Below are 18117 nucleotides of genomic sequence, written 5' to 3'. Positions count from 1 at the left end.
GAAAAATTATGACTAGTAGTAATATTTCATGAAATATATGACTATTTCAATTTTAACTTAAAAATTAAATTAAATTAGTCTGATTCAATGGTGAAAATGGTCACATTAACCATCGATAGGCAGAGAGTGCAAACACGTAAGATTTGCTGGACACCACAAAAAAGTACTTATTATCATCCCTATGTTTCAATTTAGATGATACATTTCGTTTATCGAAAGTTAATTTAATTAAACTTTAAAGCTAAATTGGATTAACTCAACTCAATATTTTAAAATTAAAATTTAGATATTCAAAAACGGTATGAGAAATACTATAAGTTGCAATTTTTCTCATATTAGTATGATTAAAAAATTTATTTTAAAATATTGATCAAATTTTATACTGTTTGACTCTCGATATCATCTAATTTGAAATGAAGGGAGTATAAGGTTTTGACTTCAGGATTTATCGGAAATTTGACCATTTGACCTCCGGGATACCGTAGGTCTTAACTCTTAAACAACTTAATCCATCAATTTTTAGGGGAATATAAAGATTAATAGTTTTTGGCAAGTTTTGTTATGTTCTTAAACTATTCCACATACAGCAACAATGACTAGCCTTCTCGACGTACATCATCATCTACGATGAGTTCAATATTTCAAGTTACTAACACTAAACAAATTGAATATTTGAAATTGTATATTCAAAATATAATATTTATTAAAATTCAATGGCTTTCTCTCTCACACACACACAGAGACGCGCGCACACCCCCATTCGGCAAGCTAAAAAGCTACTTCCGCCGCTGGTGCATTAATTGGGAGACTTTTAGGTGTTCTTATAGACAATTCCAAGATTGTATAGACAAAATTTTAAGACGAATTGCGACAATATGTTGACGCTGTCTGTGCAACATTCCGCGTACACCATTGGAAATAGTTTTGAACCAGCAATAAATGGTTCTCAATAGACAGTAGCCGCGTCATTAGCATATCTCATTCATAAAATCAACCTACTTTTGCCTCGAGTAAATATCATGGTTAGATTCCCTTTTTAAAGTATACGCACAGAAGCTAGTAATAAGTACCAAAAATTAGCAACTTAAGCTTTACCAAGTAGTATTTTTCTACTAATGCTATGCTATTCTATATACACACAAACCAGCAACAGTTTAAGCTGTTAACATGTTTCTCAGAAAAATACTTAGAGAGTAAAATTGAGGTGTATCATAACTATATTTCCTAGCTTTAAGTTTAAGTTTGTTCAAAAAGCTCCTTAGATTTGATGCTTTGTGGAGCTTTATCAGCTTTGGCCTTTCGCCTTTTAGCTTCCTTTTTTGAAATTTTTGAATTATCAATATGGGAAACCTGCAAAAATATTAAGCACAAGTTAACGTGAGCGTACAAAAATTTATTGATAGAAGTAGTAACATACAGTGAATGCCTACTGAGCCTGATGAGAATGAACGTCTTAAGAGGAAAAAAACAGAGACGAGGGAAGAGGTACTCTATTCGTACAATGTGAGACTTCCACTCCAATTTGGAAAGCCCACCACGGTCACCAGCAGGTTGTGTATAGTCTCGAACATGACGAAATATGTGAATAAGAACAGCAGCATCAAGAGCAGCATATTCTAGCTGCACAACCGTAGAAATAAGAGGTATTACTATCTAATAATACAGAACCATAAGCCAAAATCACTATTTACCTGCACAAGGATCAGATCTTATCATTCACTTTTTTTTGGAGAATGGTAACATCAGATTTTATCAGTTCACAAGGACAAAGTCACTAGCTTCTTGATCTCATTTCTTTAGAAAATACAGCAGAATAGACAATTAAAATAAATACATTTCATTTGCTGGAAGCTTTTCCACATATACTAGCACTTCCTGTTTATCCATGATAAAATAAAATGTATAAACATATATCATATAAACCTGAAACTGAGTTAAAGGCCGTTTCTCCCAGTTGCTATTCCTTCTTGTTTTGTTCAATCCGGTGCCCAAGATTTTCTGTATCCAGAAAGAAACCAAAAAAAAAACATGGAGTAGAATTATTCGTCGTTTTCCTTATAAAAATTGCATCTCTTTTGACAAAAGAACCAACAAGAATTTGTACCCTATATATATATATATATATATATATATATATATATATATGTGTGTGTGTGTGTGTGTGTGTGTGTGTTTCTTTCTAATTTTTAATTTTATTTTAAATGTGTAGGAAATGTATCAATTACCTTTGCCAGACCAGAGAGACCACCCCCTGGTTCTTTGAACACATTCTGGATATCAAGTAGCATGTCGTAGTGCTTGAAGCATTGCAACTGTCCATAAGACCCAGCAAGCTGCTTCATGTCACACTGGAAGTTGTAACCTGGAAAATACCCAATTATGACTGCAGAAATTTCTCTGCAAGAGTTTACAGATTGAAAATATACTGGTAGACCAAAGAAAAGCAGGAATGTGTTCCATACAAATATATTGTTATATCAGCGTTCCCCCTTAATGAATGCATACTGTTCGATATAAGTAGTGCAAAATTGAAAAGAAGCCATGAAAATCGACGAGTTTTCTTTCTTGGAGCATAAAAGGTGTAATGAACCTTTAAACAGGAAAATGCCTAAGAATGTTGTTGTTATCTCCTACAAGACAATGTTCTCTCTTACCAAGCTTCAGTACTCTTGTTGAATGCAATATGCAGGTTAAGCAGTCATCCAATACATCCGGAGCATCTTCATATAACTTTATCAGATCAAGTATATAAACCTTGTTGTCAGAAGCAATCTGCATGATAGAAACCTGTTGCAGGGGGAAATAGAAAAGCTATTATACTGTTGAACGTGCATTTTCTTCACTCCAAAGGAGTCAGTCATTTTTAACGTATTCTCTATCATGCCTAACAACAAGGACACTCAAGTTAAAGATTATAAAGTTTGTCGTCTCTAAATGAAGGGAAAGAATGCAATAAACGACTAGATTGAGAAGTGTTGAAATTTTGTTGCTTTCAGTTACTGCAGTAACTTTTTTAGCATAATAAGTTACTTAGTTTTAGGATAAATCTACTTTTTGAATTTAATTTTTTGTTAGATTTTTTAGGTTTGTTGAGATATTTTGGGGTTTTTAAATTCTGCAGATTATGTTCCTAATTGGCTATTTAAAGCCTTGTTATGCTTAATAAAATTATTGAGAGACATTTTCAATCAATATTTTTAATATTTTTGCTGCCCCATCTTTTAAAAAACCAACAGTGGTATCAAGAGCTTCATTGGTCTTACAGATCTGTGAGTTCTTCCAAAGAACCATTTTCAAATCATTTTTAACCAATATCAATTTTTAAACCCATTTTCAAACATGGCAAGCATCAGTCTCTCTTTGAATGCTCCACAAACTTTCACCGGCGAAAACTATCGGATTTGCTCAGTGAAAATAAAATCATATCTTAAAACCTATGATTTGTTGAATGTTATAGTGGAAAAACAATCCTTACGAGCAATCCCTGAAAATTCTATCATTGTCCAGAATCAAATACTTTCAAAAGAGAATTCAGATAAGACGGGGTCACTAAGGGTGTTTTTTATGCACAAAACAATAAGACAAAAAGAAAGAAGAAAAGAAGAAAAAAAACTGCACTACAAAAGTGTGCAATTTCAGCGATACTCAAAACAATCTTCAAGCACAAACAACATAAGCAAGAATTGAGGAGGAGCAACATTTTAAATTGCAGCAACTGAAGCAAAGGAAGAGTATTGAAATTTTGTTGCTTTCAGTTACTGCAGTAACTTTTTTAGCATAATAAGTTACTTAGTTAGATTTTTTAGGTTTGAGATATTTTGGGTTTTTTAAATTCTTCTTATGCAGATTTTTCTGCAGATTATGTTCCTAATTGGCTATTTAAAGCCTTGTTATGCTTAATAAAATTATTGAGAGACATTTTTCAATCAATATTTTTAATATTTTTGCTGCCCTATCTTTTAAAAAACCAACAAGAAGACATTGATGGAGAACATCATATCTTTACCACCCATCGCAAAAGGCGAATATCCTATAGCTCCAAAATTCTCACTATCATATTCAAAAAAAGCAGATACAATACACAAAAAAGCATTGAAAGCCTAATCACTAGACGTACCCCTTTATTCATCATGAGAGACACAAAACACTGGAACTTTCACTCATATTTTCATATTAGCAAGGGGTAGTTAAATCAGTTCAATGGAAAACTCGGAACCTTCTATTACCTAGACAAAATAAAGAGATGGATGAATCACCAAATTATGTACTCTGCCTGATTCCAGAGGGAGAGAAATTAAACAAAAAAGGGACCAGGAAACTTAGCCCAGAACCTTTTCATGACCCATAATTAATAATGACATTAGATCCTTATGAGTAAATAATAGATTAGAACAAAACGGGATTTACTCACATGCATTCTTCTTTTGTCACACGAGCGAACCATGAAACGCAACTTATTATGAATTGGTCTTTGGACTTCTAGGCTCATTTTCTTATCAGCCCCGAGGGGGGAAGAGCACAGAGAAGCGAAGTCCATTATGTTTCAGGGAAGAAGTAACTACTTTGTTGTGGTACTTTAGTTAGGAAGGTATGTATCAACATAAATATCTTCACTTTGCCTGGATAGATTAAGCTGATTCTGGTGTAGTCCAAGATATTTCATCAGTCATACATTTAGATCCCTCTTTAGATTGTGAGAAAGAAGGGGAACCTTGGCGTAACTGGTAAAGTTGCTACCATATGACCAGGAGGTCACGGGTTCGAGCCGTGGAAACAGGCTCTTGAAGAAATGCACGGTAAAGTTGCGTACAATACACCCTTGTGGTCTGTTCCTTCCCCGGACCGCGCATAGCGGGAGCTTAGTGCACCGGGCTTCCCTGCCCTTTTTAGATTGTGAGAAACGAGGAATCAAACTTTTTTTACCACCACCCTTTTAAAAATAAAATAGCTTGATATTGAGTTGGTAAGGACCACTACTTAAAAAAAGTACTCAGCTTTTATCCAAAATCACCTTGTTAGATGAGCTTCCCTTTTCGTAATTAGGCTTCCACTCACAATCAATGCCCACAACTTTACATTCTTCAATGTGGCATGTAGCATCATGCAAGCCATTCACTTCATCTACCCAGACTACTTCCTTTATTGACAATTCATCAAGCTGCAAGTATCGGTCTTTCGGAAAATTTGCCTCAAGCGCTGTACAAGTAAGAATAAGGTAGGAGTTAGACAAAACGATAATTTACTCGGAGCTGGCAACTTTGAAATAAACCACAAGCCAACATCCAGAAATAATTAAAAGGAAAAAAGGAATCAACCAAGTCCAGAAACATAATAGGCAGCATCTATCTTTATTAAATGAAAGCCTAAGGGGTAGTTTGGTACGGGGATAAGGTAAGGGATTAAATTTATACCAAACATGGTATAAATTTAATCCTAGACTTAATACTGGATATCCCACCTTATCCCCCTTATCCCACACCTTATCCCATCAAACTTGGGATAACTTAGTCCGCTTACCAAACGACCCCTAAGGGAATTATACTGGAAACAACTCAGAAGAACTCAGAAATAGTGCATATGAATATATGTCTATGAAAGGTTCTTAAACTCGGACACTCAACATCTTCATAGAGAAGATGTTAGACATTCATTCTTGTAGCACATGTCTCAGCTACTAGTGGGTATATCTCGGGCTCCATCTCTTTTGTAAAATTAAAAGGCAAGAATATAAGTTAGAATAACTCTTTTGCTTAGCCGGAGCTATTACATCTTTCAAATCTTAGTCCCACTTCTCTAGATCTGAAAAACCACTTCCAATTGATTATCCATCCTCTTGGCGAAAGGTTTCTCAGATTCATGGATATCAGGTCCTTCACAATCAATTGGTTGCCTAGCTATGAAGTCAAAAGTTAAAGGTTTAAATCCATTATGGATATGAAACTGATAGATCCATATGCAAAGTCAAAAATTTCCAGAATCAACCAGAATGACTTCTCAAACAACAATAAAATGAAATCACTTAGTTGTACATTTGAACGAGTACTCATGGATCTGCAACCTCTTAAATCACTTTCTTGGTTGAACAGCTAGTAAATTTCATATGTGTCATTTAAGTCGCATCATTTCAGAATAACCATACTCGGGTGGACCCCCTCAACATAGTCGATAACAAAAGCATACACTTTGTACCAAGAGAATCTCAGCAAAGATCTAATGCAAGGTTGCAGCAGAAGAAAGCATAGTCAAAGGCAACCTTAACAGACTCAAATTTGCTCTAGTTCATATTGATTCAACATTTATGCAGATTAATACTTTTTGGAGAGGTCAGCAAATAAAGCTCATTAGTGTTTAGATTTAAAAACTTAAAAAGTGCTTAGACTGGTTGCTTAACAAAAAATAGAGGGATCCAGTGTACCTTTGGCATTTATGAAACCTTCAAGGGAATACCGTTCACAGAGTTCCTCAACCTTCTCCATGTAACCAGCTTCCATAGCCAAATAAACCTTTTTCATGAAAAATTTATTAAAAACGATAAAAAGCCAACACATATAAGTTTTTACTCAAGTGATATTGCACATTCACATATTGCAAAGTCACTAGGTACTTTTAACGGGTCTCACATGAACATTAATCTCCGAGTGTCAGCCCAACAACAAAAGAATTCAAATTCTAAGGAATAAGTTCAACATCTAAAGGCTATATAGGTACGATAGGACGGTGCGGTTAAGCAGGTAAGCGAAGGCTCTCTCTCTCTCTCTCCCCCTCTCTCTCTCGCTCTGTGGTCTTGTGTAAAGCCTTTCTGCCTATCTGTTATTTTTTTAGTCTTTATTCAAAGTAAGAAGATCGAAAGCACGAAAAGAAATGTCTTAGCATGCCCTCACTCTAATTCAAAATCCATCTCTTTTTCATCAGATTACAAGAAACTGATCAGGACTAATATACTTATGAGATGAATCTGACGCTTAAATGTCAGGCTCTATGTGTAGCACTTCTCAAGACTACTAACAAGTAATCTTGACAACGAATTCAACAGCACAAGAATAAAGCTAGCAATTGACAACAAATGTAATAGCACTAAAATGAATTAGAAAATCGACAAGAGTCATTGTAGCTATGTACTTGCCAAGTACTCAAGAAGTTGAGGATCATCCTTCACTCTCGCCTCTGCAACATCCCAGCAACCCTGTTCTGCTAGTTTCTTCAGTTTGCTGTAAATTAATACTGTCACAGTCAGCACTATTCATAGGAAAAAAATTTATATATATATATAGCTGAAATGCTAAGCCACACAAAAGTGGACGAATCCACTTGAAAGTGGACGAATCCACTTGCCTTTCTTTGTATTGATGATATATTTCTGGGAACTCCTTCCGAAGATTGTGTTGCCTTATAACATCAAAAGCATGCTTTGGCAGTTTTCTGTCAACGTATTCTTGGACAAGGGTACACAAGATTGGCTTCCCCATAAAAGTTGCCCACTTTTCTGCCGCTCTGTATTGTTTGCTTTCCATCATTTTAAGTAGAAAAGATTCCCCAGATTCCCGGATAGAAAAGTGCTCCAACAAAGAAACTGCGGTCATGTATGACTGGGATTCTACTAACCTAAGAATATATTGTTCAACCAATACCTTAGCCATCTCATGGCATGTTTGATCCTTCTCATCTGTATCATACATAGCTTTTTCTATGTTTGACAGACTGACATCAAAAAGTTCAAGGATTTTGACTAGGATTCTTTCATCATGAACCAGAGTGCCATTAACAATAGCCAGAAACAATTTGGCAGCAAATAGTTTAGCTTTCAATATACCTTTCATGCCATTTCCCACTTTCAGGAAACGATGAAGAGCAGATATTATCAAATGACTGAATCCATCACAGTGTGACTCAAATATAGGCAACACGTACAGGCACTGAGCAACAAAGATGGCTGCTCCGGGCCGAGGATCATTGTACAGAGATTCAAACACTTGCTGTTGCAGAACACGAAACTTGGCAGTCGCCTTGCAGGTTCCTATGTAAAACAATAACTTGTGTGAGAAAAAATATCATGATCAAATATTATCAAATTGAGCTACACTGTAATCATCCATAGAAGAAAACAAAAATGACTTCGAGATATCGCTCCATTTATTGCCCTAAAATCTTGCTTTGGGTTTAGGAAATAAAGCTTAAGATATTTCTAACAATATGGCAACGAATGACTAGTCAATGTTTATTAATGAAAGAATTAAGCCAGTGTCTCTACCCACCGAAGACACCCCATGAAATATTACTTAATATGTTGACTGGCATGTCTGTTTTGTACCATATTGGTGGGAAAAAATAACTGACTTGCGTGTAGCTTTTGTTCTCTTGCAACACAAACCTGCTATTTCATCTCAAAAACTATTCTCATGAAAACACACAGAAGATAGTAATGGTACTCATCGACTCCTTTTTGCATGAATGGAAGGAGTACATAGAAGTCTTTTTGATATGTGGGAACAAAAATATCTTACCTAGATCTTCATACTTCATATTGCCAAAGGTGTTGAAGAATAAATAATTTTTTTTGTAGATTATCAAGTTCTACAGTTACATTATCTTTAATAGTCCACTTAAAATCATCATTGGCTCGAATGACACTGGAGTGGAAATGGTTAATTCAATATACACAGCTTCTTCTATCTATCTCCTATTATGTATCCACAACTTCTCCCATCTGTCATTTTCCATGTCATATGCATGATATCCCCAATGTTCTTTAGGCATGTGTCTATGGCACTTCGCATCAAGCCTCAATCATTCATGACATCGCTTGAAAGCAAAACACATTGTAACACAGTGGTCTGGCACAGTCGTTTTGCTGTATAAAGTGCCTACTGCATCACTTCAACCCCAAATGCAATTCTAACTAGTTAATACCAATCCAAGTTTAAATTATATTACCAATCCACATCATTAGGGTGGTTAAATCTACAAGGTGGACCAGTGGCTGATAAGCATATCTCACAGGGTATTTTAGACTACAACTTCAGAGAATGATGACAAAACTCATGGGTCAAGTTCGCTTCCTCTTCTTCCATTTTGGAGTCTGAAAGATTTGAATGGTTTTTGAGACTGTGTAGTTACTCAGGCATAGAAAAAATGTCATTGACAAGAGGAGCAGAGGTAGAATGACAATTCAACACTTCTTCATTCTTTACCATATCAGATTGTCGCCCATGTCCCTCGTTATGATTCAATTTCTTAAAAGAAGAAAGTCGCCTCAAAAGGGGAAAAAATATATTAAGCAGCCAACAAATGATTTGTCAACTCCTATATTAATTGATCATTATGTTGAAAAAGGTTCAATTGTCATGTGGTTAAGGAAAAAAAAAGAAATAACCAAAAGAATGATCGGATATTTAATTGCAAACAAAGTATTCAAAGAAAAGAGTTCCTAAAACTGATGGAATGATAACTTGGAGCAAGACAGCATCTTTTAAAAAGAGACAAAGTGTGGGAAAGAACTTTACCGTAGACATAGCATTCCTTTAAGAGGTAGAGAAAAACCACTGGAGAAACATTGGATAGATCACCGAAAGCATGTCTGGATACAGCCAAGGGATGTTGAACTTTATTTCGACTATGTAGGTGTAAAGGTTTTTCATTCAGACCCATGGTAGAAAGTTGAAGAAACCAGAAGTAGAAAAAACCTGCATTTTTTAATATGAAAGGACAGAATAAACATTCTCAAATATCATTGCAAGCTATAAGCTAGATGCCACAATGTCCCAATTCCTATAAACATAATTGCTTTTTTGCAAGAAGATGACTTTTGCATTAAAGAAAGTCTTGTAAAGCTATCAGTCAATGATGATGGAGGAGACAGGAACAAACAAAATGCAATCCAACAGAAACTGGCAATCCTTATGTAGAATGACCTTAAGGCAAGAGACCAACTCTTCAAATAATTGTGGACACTGAGGAAGGGTAAACAATCAAAATAATACATATATTGTAGTACATAACATGCAATACATTCGAACTTTCTGTACAGGAAAATTTGGGCAACCTAACGGCATTTCTGTTTTTGGTAAAGCAACATTTTTATTAATTTGGCAGGAAAGTTCCTGGTACGCTAGAAAATATATACAACATATATGATTCTCTATAAATATAACCTAATCAGGAATGCATAAGAAATTAACTAACAGGCCCTATCTGTACTAAAATCATTTCCAAACGCTAGTCAATTTTGCAGCAACATCGCCAAACCAAGGTCATATATCCACACCCTCTTCTTTTATTATAGTTTTTCTTTTTGGAGTTAAAACCAAGACTGTCACTAGTTAATCTCCCTAGCTCAAATTAAACTAAATTCTTGCATGAACCCCTGCAAGAAAGACAACAACAAGCACAAGTTTTGACAAACAAGACAAACAATAAATCTGTCATACTCATAATTGATCCACTAGGAGCACACAGTAATTTCTCCTAATTTTATTGAGCCTAGACTTTATTAAGTTTCAGAGTAAAAGCTTCAATATAATTAGAGTATATGGGTTAAAATAAAGGAGGAACATATTCAATGAACTCAGGTACGACTTTACAGTGTATGGTTAAGGGCCTTAATTGTTAACTGAGTACCTGGACTTGGGCATAGTAGCTGGAGTAGTGGATTTGCAAGCCTTGAGTTCGAGAGCTATATTATCAAATCAACAAAAGCATTTCATGGGAAACAAAGAGGATGAGAATAATAAATTGTCAGTCACATAGCAGAATTACACTACTTATGAACCAAAATTATCAAGCCACTTTTTGGGGTTAATAAGTATACTTAATGTACGGATATAGCTCCTCGGCACCAATGTTGATACTATGAGGAGAAAGATATAGGAGAGCTTTTGAGTAAGTGGAAAATACTTTTGCACAAACTACGGGCAAACTTTTTCTTTATTAAGCTTTTGGTGTACCCACGAGGTTCTAGTTAGAATGACTGATTGGGCGTTTTTTGTAGAGAACTATGTTTTAGTATATATTCTCCACTTTTCTGTACCACTTGTATACCAGAATATTTGCACCATATCAATGAACTATTATTATTAATTTTTTTTTTTTTAAAAACTAACCAATACCAATATTTTGCCTCATTGATTTCTCATCATACCTACTTCTAACTTTGGCTTTTCGCGGAATAAAGCTTTGGCCCTAGGGGATGGAACTGTAGTTTGCTTTCTGAACCTATGGGTTAACAAATATTGAAGGGACGCTTGACCTTTAAGGACACCCCTTTGTGTTTACTTGCATCACATTGTCTTTATTTGGTCTCTTAACCAATTACCCATCCTTATCTTTCTCCTTTTGTCTAATTGTTGTGAGTGCCAAAATTAGGTTTGAGACGGGGAATGGTGAAACAATCAGATTGTCACAAGACCTCTGGATTGGTACTGATACCCTTAGAGAGGAACTTCCAAGTATCTATCGGATTGCCTCATTTCTCGATGCCATGATTGCAGAACATAGAAGTAATAACTATTGAAACATACAACTCAGAAGAAATTTTCAAGACTAGGGGTTAGAGTCTCTAATGGCCTGAATGAACATGCTGGAACAAGCTAATATCAATTCTCAAAGAGAGGATAAAAATAAAATGGGCAATTGACTGCAGCGGAGTGTTCTTAGTCAAGACAGGATACGACGTGTTGGTAAAAACTGGTTATATAATTGAAACGTGGCCACGAAAGTTGATATGGAGCACTACCTACAAAAGTGGCCTGTTTTAGCTGGATATTGATGCACGAAGCGTGTTTACTCAGAATATCTGATGACGAGGGACTTTTTTTATTATTATATTAGGGAAAGGGGCGCGGGAAAGAGGTAGGGGATGTTACGCTACTAATGGGGTTTGAACCCTCCACCTCAAATGGGGAAGACAGGGAGCTCACCAAATGAGCTAACTGGGGGTTCAAGCTTTGCAATAGATGTTTTTTATGCCGGTAGCCATGGAGGAATCCATACACCAGATCCTACACTGTCAAGTTGCTAGAGAAGTCTAGGACATGTTCCTGATTCTTTTTGGTTTGCAGTGGATAATGCCACACAGCTTGAAGGATGCGTTTATCAGCTGGTGTCAGAAAGTGCAGAAATCAAGAAGACGACTAAGGCAATCTAAACCAGGCTGTATTGTTTGGACATTATAGAGGGCAAGGAAACGAAGATGCTTTGAGGGAGTTTCAGTTGCTATTCCTTCCATAAAAACTAGATGTTTAATGAACTTGTTTTGTTGGAGCAGTCATTGTGATGTAAATGATGTAAATCAATTTTTTAAATTTGTTGGCTCTTTAAGTTTTCTATAGGAGTTAAACCTGACTTTGTATATTGCATCCCCTTGATGCATCGTATCAATGAAACTTATTTTTACTTGATTAAAAAAGTTCCCTTTTTGGCCCGCCTCAAACCAATCAAGAGCAATCTTCTGTTTCTAAGGTACCTTTCTCAAATAAGTTTAGGAAGAACAAGAGGGTGACCTAACGGTCAAAGAGGTAGAATGACAACAATGAAAAGCAAGGTTCGAATCTCAACAGAAGGTAACACTAAGTAATTCTTCTCATCTGCCTAAGTTATGACGAGCAGGTTGTCGATATTTGTAGTGGGAGGTAGCAAGTGCTCGATGGATTAGTTAGAGGTTCAACATATCTTGTCCCAGAAACCACAATATATATTTTTTATAACCGAGAAATGCATGCAGTTGAAACTCGGTAGATGATGGGTCTACTCTACCTTTTTCACTTGAATACTAGGCTTTCGTCTGCGGCAAGGTTCCAACCCATGATGTGCATCTAACTCACACACATCCGATAAACCACAACAACAACAACAAACCCAGTGAGTTCCAATAAGTAGGGTCTGGGGCGATAGTGTGTACGCGGACCTTACCCCTACCCTGGGAGGAGAGAGAGGTTGTTTCAGATAAACCCTCGACTAGAGAGTGACATCCGATAAACCACATCATATGTTTATTAAAAAAATGTTTGGAAGGAAGGTTGCTAGGCAGTTAGGGTGAGAGCAACACTAAAGGTGGAAGCATGGCTCTTCCATTGTCCATATTTGTTCTTTTGGCTTTTCCCTTTTCCTTCATCTTATGGGAAGGTCGCTAGGTAGTTGGGGTGGAGCATGAATTTTGAGTAAGAGAAAGTGACTTTGGAGATGGGAGCACGGGTTTTCTTTCTCCTTTTGTTCTTTAGGCTTTTACATTTTCCTTTATGTTATGGTTTGTTAACTCTTTAGTGATAAAATTAATAAAAGGGCCTCTTGGGTGATAAAATTAGTCAAAGAGGAAGGTGGTTTAGAAAAGATTTTGACAGGAAGTGCTTGGTAGAGAAAGAAACCAACCTTAAAGGGTAGAAACCACTTAAAGTGTTTCAGTGCATTTTATGCTTCAACATATGTAAAAAGGGAAAGATACCAACCTTTCTATGCTTTCTAGAAGCATCATGGTGAGGATTCATTTTGCAAGGCAAGAAAGCACACGGAGTGGACCAAAGAAGACACTTCATCATCCTTCCATGCCAAAACCCATGAATAGTGAACCTTGTGCATCTTTACAAAGTTTAACGGATATTTTAGCATTTGTTGCATAAAAAAATGACTGGAATTTTCTGAATCAATTGCTGCATCTCCCAAATTTAACTCTAGATAAATTTAGTGTTGTGCTGCATATTCAAATTTTTAATGCTAGACAAACTTAGTACTGTATACCTTATACAAAAAAAAAAAGGAAAGATAGTTCTGTCTTTGAAGTTTTATCCTACCGAAAAATTCAATAAGAGGAGCCATTTGACTGTATTATCTTCTATTTTCTTTTTTCCTTTTTGGTTTTTGATAATTACAGTGGACTGAGTACTGATCGAGGAAAAACACGGCGGAGTGTTTTTCTTTTCAAACGATTACATCATGCTGTAATAAACCACACCTAGAAGTTCATTGTGTTTCTCTTTCAACCCTTTCATGCCTAGTGGTAAGTTAATTTCATATATCAGTGTATATAAGAAATATACATTTGGTAACTTAAGAATATGGGTATAAGGATCTAAGGGAACAATGATTCTGGATATCCTTGCTTTGGTTCTATAAGACGAAATTGTTGGAATTACATGGTATGCACTACATTGACCTTTTCTCTTCATGCTGACATGGAAGAATTCACTCAAACCTAATGATAAATATTAGGTGAAATTGACAAATATCATAGATGTGCAAGTTTTGCAGAACTAGTAACTGCCTTTTTAATTTTCTTTTATTTACAAGTAACAGCCTCTTTAGGTGAAAAAGACCCTAAGTTATCAGTGTTTTGGTAATCTAATATCTAGAATGTACCCTTGCTCAATTAAAGATGCTTTAGATCAGTTTAGACAGATTCGTGCTGACCTCCTACCTGACGCATCCAATGAAGAAAAACCTTTCTTACCACTCCTAAAAACACATAGGACTTCGAAGATCTTATATATGAGGGCGAAAGTTTCACCATCATAAGCATTATTATTCTAGCAACCAGTCTATTGTATGCAACAGTACCTCAGCAAGAAATTCTGCAAACCATTGTATGTACCAGGATATAGGACTTATTAAAGCATGATTACAGGGCACATTGCCCGCTCAAGATAATTTTGCTTCTTCAAATCGACAAAAATGAAATAAGTGGTAGTAAAAGAAGTTTTCCCAAGTTAGACAGAACCTATCAGTAGTAATGCTCCCTGGTTCAGAAATCTTAATTAGGAATTAGTTAAATTAAATGTAAGAGATCAAGATGCTCCTTTATTCACAAGTGTCATCAAAGGGCAGCCAGAAAAGATGCTTCAAGATCAAACTTAAAGGCTTCAAAATTTAAAACTATGCTTCAATGCTTTTGTTTAAATTGATTCTTCAACAATAAAGAGGGGGATCCTTAATGTGAGAGTTAGCACGGGAAAAGAATATTATTGATATTATATTCACGATATAATACAAGAAGTCCTATTTATAGCTATACTCTACATAGTACATATTACTCCTATTCCAATGTGGGACTAAACATACTTATATACATAACTATGTAACACTTAAAACGTTAACAAAGATATAAAATCACCTGTACTTTAGTGGTGTTAACCTAAATATTAGTCCTCCCCCCTCACCCCCCACCCCCCACCCCACCTCAAAAAAAAGGAAAAAACAAGGGAACCTTTGCCACCGCTCAAGATATCACAGAAGGTAACAGCATCAGCAACAATGTTATACTGCCAAAGGAAAGCATGAAACTAGAATGTGATAAATAGCAGCACAACAAGAGAAATGGAACTAAGGAGGCAAGTATTAGTATTATTTGAACTTCAAGGTGGTGCAGTAAAACCTTTAGACCTACTATGGAACCAAGATTTCACTAAAGCAAAGAGACACATATCCATGAAATTGCTTTTATTATGTCTGGAAGTGTAAGAAAAGGATATATGAGATAATGGTAGGGAAAGTTCTAGTTATGTTTGAGGAAAATGTTCGGACAAGCGTGAGGATATTGGACAAAATTGATCTCACCGCTCTCCTTCTCTTTCTTTCACCTCCCAGTTGGTGCTCAAAACTTGGACAGTTTTACATACAGTTTCACTCTTCATCTCTTATTACCTACAACTCAGCCAATGATAATAAAGATTACGCAAGTTATAACTCCCATTTTTTCTCTTCACCATACCTCATCCAATTGCTAATAGCATAAAGAAGGTGTACCTTAACATTCTTTCCTTAAATTCCCAATTGGTACCTAACATCTAGAGAGTTCTATTTTGCCTTTTTGTTTTTCTTTTTTCTTTGACTCTCTTCTTTGCTTCCTTTACCTGTCTTGAACTGGAGAAGCTAACCAAGTAGACGAGTATAAATTCAACATTAAATTCAATCAATTTTATCTAGATAAGCTCATTTTCTGGAACTGGTCTAGTGAGGCACTTCCCCTACGTTGTTTCCCCAAATCATCCTACAGTGGAAACCATTTCCAATAAATTATTTTTCTTTCTTCTGACTTCTCTTTTCCTAACAGTTTTAAGATCCAAACTTGGATCAGTAAAGAACAAAAATCAAACTATCAGTTAACAACATCAATCGAGGTAAAACTCATACACACATATTTAATCGTCGCAGGAGAGAGTTTGCACATACTAATCAAGCATTGAAGCAGAGCTTAACTTTTTGTACTATACAAGTCAATCAATGAAACAGTTCTAAGAAAAATCTCTCCATACAAACCACTCACAAATCGAACAAGAGAAGAAGAAATAAATAAAAACAACAGACACAATTTCAACATTTGTTTTTTTTTTTAAAAGCAATCACATCGATGAAACTAATCATGACTCACCGGTTCTTGAATTCTCGTTTAACCAACAAGCAGAAAACGAACCTACACTCTCACCAAAACGAGCCTTTTGTCGTTCGTCTCAGCAATGCTTCAATAGCAATCTCCACTGCGGCCAAAATTATTATAAATACGAAAGTTGCACTGTCTCATAGAGTACTCAATAACATGCAACAAACAAAGTCCAGTAACTTTACCGTGATTTCTCTTTCTTTCTACGGCCACGGCCACATAATAAGAACAATGTCGGTGTATTTTTCCAAAAAGAAAAAGTCAATTTAAGGTTTTGTAACTTTTCTTCAATGGAATTGAATGCTATAAAGTACTAGGGAATAAATATCAGAAAAAAGCCCTAGGCAAAAGGCGCAATGAAGATAAATAGAATGGAAGAGAAGAAAGGTAAAGCTTTTGTTTGCTAAAAATGGTAGAGGACAAATGTGTGTGTTTACTCTCTTTCTTCCATCTGTGGTTTATTGTTAGTTTTTGTTTCAGTCTCTGTCTCTGACTGCTGCGCTATTATGCGCAGGGTACGTGACTGTACTGAACGTGAGGTACAACTAATAGGTAAGGATGAAAGAGGGGGTTATTTTGGACTTTTTACCTTCTCTCCTTCCCGATAAGGTCTACGTGTCTTTTTTAATGACGTGTTATGTTGGTTCGAAACCAACCGGATCATCGACCGTTATTTGAATAGTATTTTTTTAAACAGTTCTTTGATTTCGCCCCTTGAATATTTTTCAAAGAAAAAATTCACTCATTTTTCAGATCTTTCAAAGAAAATTTGAAATATTTCTTAAATCCCATTAAAAGTCTTTGGGTGGGTGACAATTATCTGAGGATAAGACCACTATGCTGTTTTAGAACATAAGGAGTATTAAAGAATGTATAAAATAATATTTGTTGGAGTAGTAACATTAGTGGCCGTCCCAAGATAGAAAGAATGTCATTTGAATTGGCATGGAGTAATTAATTTTGAAGATAAAGTTAGGGATAACTAATTTTTTTTTTTATTTTCTGGACATTAATGATTACTTTTTCAAAAAAGAAATATATGTAAATTCCAGATTTACTAACTCTTTGTTAAATAATTTGACTAATATTCCGGGAGATTTAATACAAAACTTTCTTTCAAGAATATGCTAATTATCCCTTTTTACCAAAGGTAAGAAACAACTCTTTAGCCCTATTGTACTCGGTTGAGACTTGAGAGGCTTCCAAATCATATGGTTTAGTAGGCGTTTGGACATTAAAAAAATGTAATTTTGAAAAAGTAATATTTGGAGTTAAGTTAAAAAATGATATTTGAAATTAAAATTATATTTGGACATACATTTCAATATTATAGTTTCGTGAGTAGGGAATTTGAAAAACTCATCTTCAAAATATTTACAAAAGTTTCCAAAAATTTATAAATTTTCATGGACAAACACATTTTTGAAAGAAAAAAAATTTAAAAAAAAGAAAAAAAAATTATGAACAAACGGGCCTTAAAAAAGTGTTGATTCCAGACGTCTTTCTCGTAGTCTTTTCATCCCAAAGGTACAAAAGGAAAACAATTTCCTGGATAGTGCCTTTGGTGGCTGCAGACAAAATTGTTTGATCATACTCATTATTCATGCATGGAAAGAGGAGGACACTACATTTTGCCCTTACCACAATTAGAAAGGCTGCTTTTTCTTTCCGCTACTTTCAAGCTCTTCATTATTTCACAAAGCATTTTGAGGGTATATTCCAGCATTAGAATGTCATTAATAGTATTATTGACGTGA

The 18117-nt window shown here is 35.4% G+C and overlaps 1 protein-coding gene across 3 annotated transcripts; it reads right to left on the bottom strand.

The window, feature by feature from the left end:
- Window positions 1–1057: 1057 nt before the first annotated feature.
- On the bottom strand, window positions 1058–16890 carry LOC107825729 (uncharacterized). 3 transcript variants are annotated; one of them, XM_075238539.1, is made up of 14 exons: window positions 16546–16885; window positions 16352–16457; window positions 13437–13566; window positions 10615–10669; window positions 9501–9680; window positions 7333–8014; window positions 7124–7208; window positions 6416–6503; window positions 5012–5196; window positions 2655–2787; window positions 2226–2362; window positions 1924–1998; window positions 1501–1620; window positions 1058–1350 (listed from the first exon to the last, which is right to left on the bottom strand). In XM_075238539.1, the coding sequence occupies exons 3-14, from the start codon at window positions 13524–13526 to the stop codon at window positions 1237–1239; spliced, it is 1944 nt and encodes a 647-aa protein (XP_075094640.1). In that variant the 5' UTR covers window positions 13527–13566; window positions 16352–16457; window positions 16546–16885; the 3' UTR covers window positions 1058–1236. The 3 variants fall into 3 exon arrangements, with proteins under 3 accessions (XP_075094640.1, XP_075094642.1, XP_075094641.1); XM_075238541.1 differs by lacking the exon at window positions 10615–10669; XM_075238540.1 differs by lacking the exons at window positions 10615–10669; window positions 13437–13566 and having other exon boundaries at window positions 16546–16890.
- Window positions 16891–18117: the final 1227 nt, after the last annotated feature.

This window comes from Nicotiana tabacum, chromosome 19, assembly GCF_000715075.1.
Source record: "Nicotiana tabacum cultivar K326 chromosome 19, ASM71507v2, whole genome shotgun sequence".
Lineage (NCBI taxonomy): Eukaryota > Viridiplantae > Streptophyta > Magnoliopsida > Solanales > Solanaceae > Nicotiana > Nicotiana tabacum.
The sequence above is the reverse complement of the archived record's forward strand: the minus strand, read 5'-3'. Positions and strand labels throughout refer to the sequence as shown.

Coding starts and splice junctions, on each gene's coding strand:
- LOC107825729 (XM_075238539.1), bottom strand. CDS start 13,526: ATGATGAAGTGTCTTCTTTGGTCCACTCCGTGTGCTTTCTTGCCTTGC. Junction 10,670..13,436: donor CTTCTAGAAAGCATAGAAAG/GTTGGTATCTTT, acceptor TTGATAATATAG/CTCTCGAACTCAAGGCTTGC. Junction 5,197..6,415: donor AGGTTTCATAAATGCCAAAG/GTACACTGGATC, acceptor TTACTTGTACAG/CGCTTGAGGCAAATTTTCCG.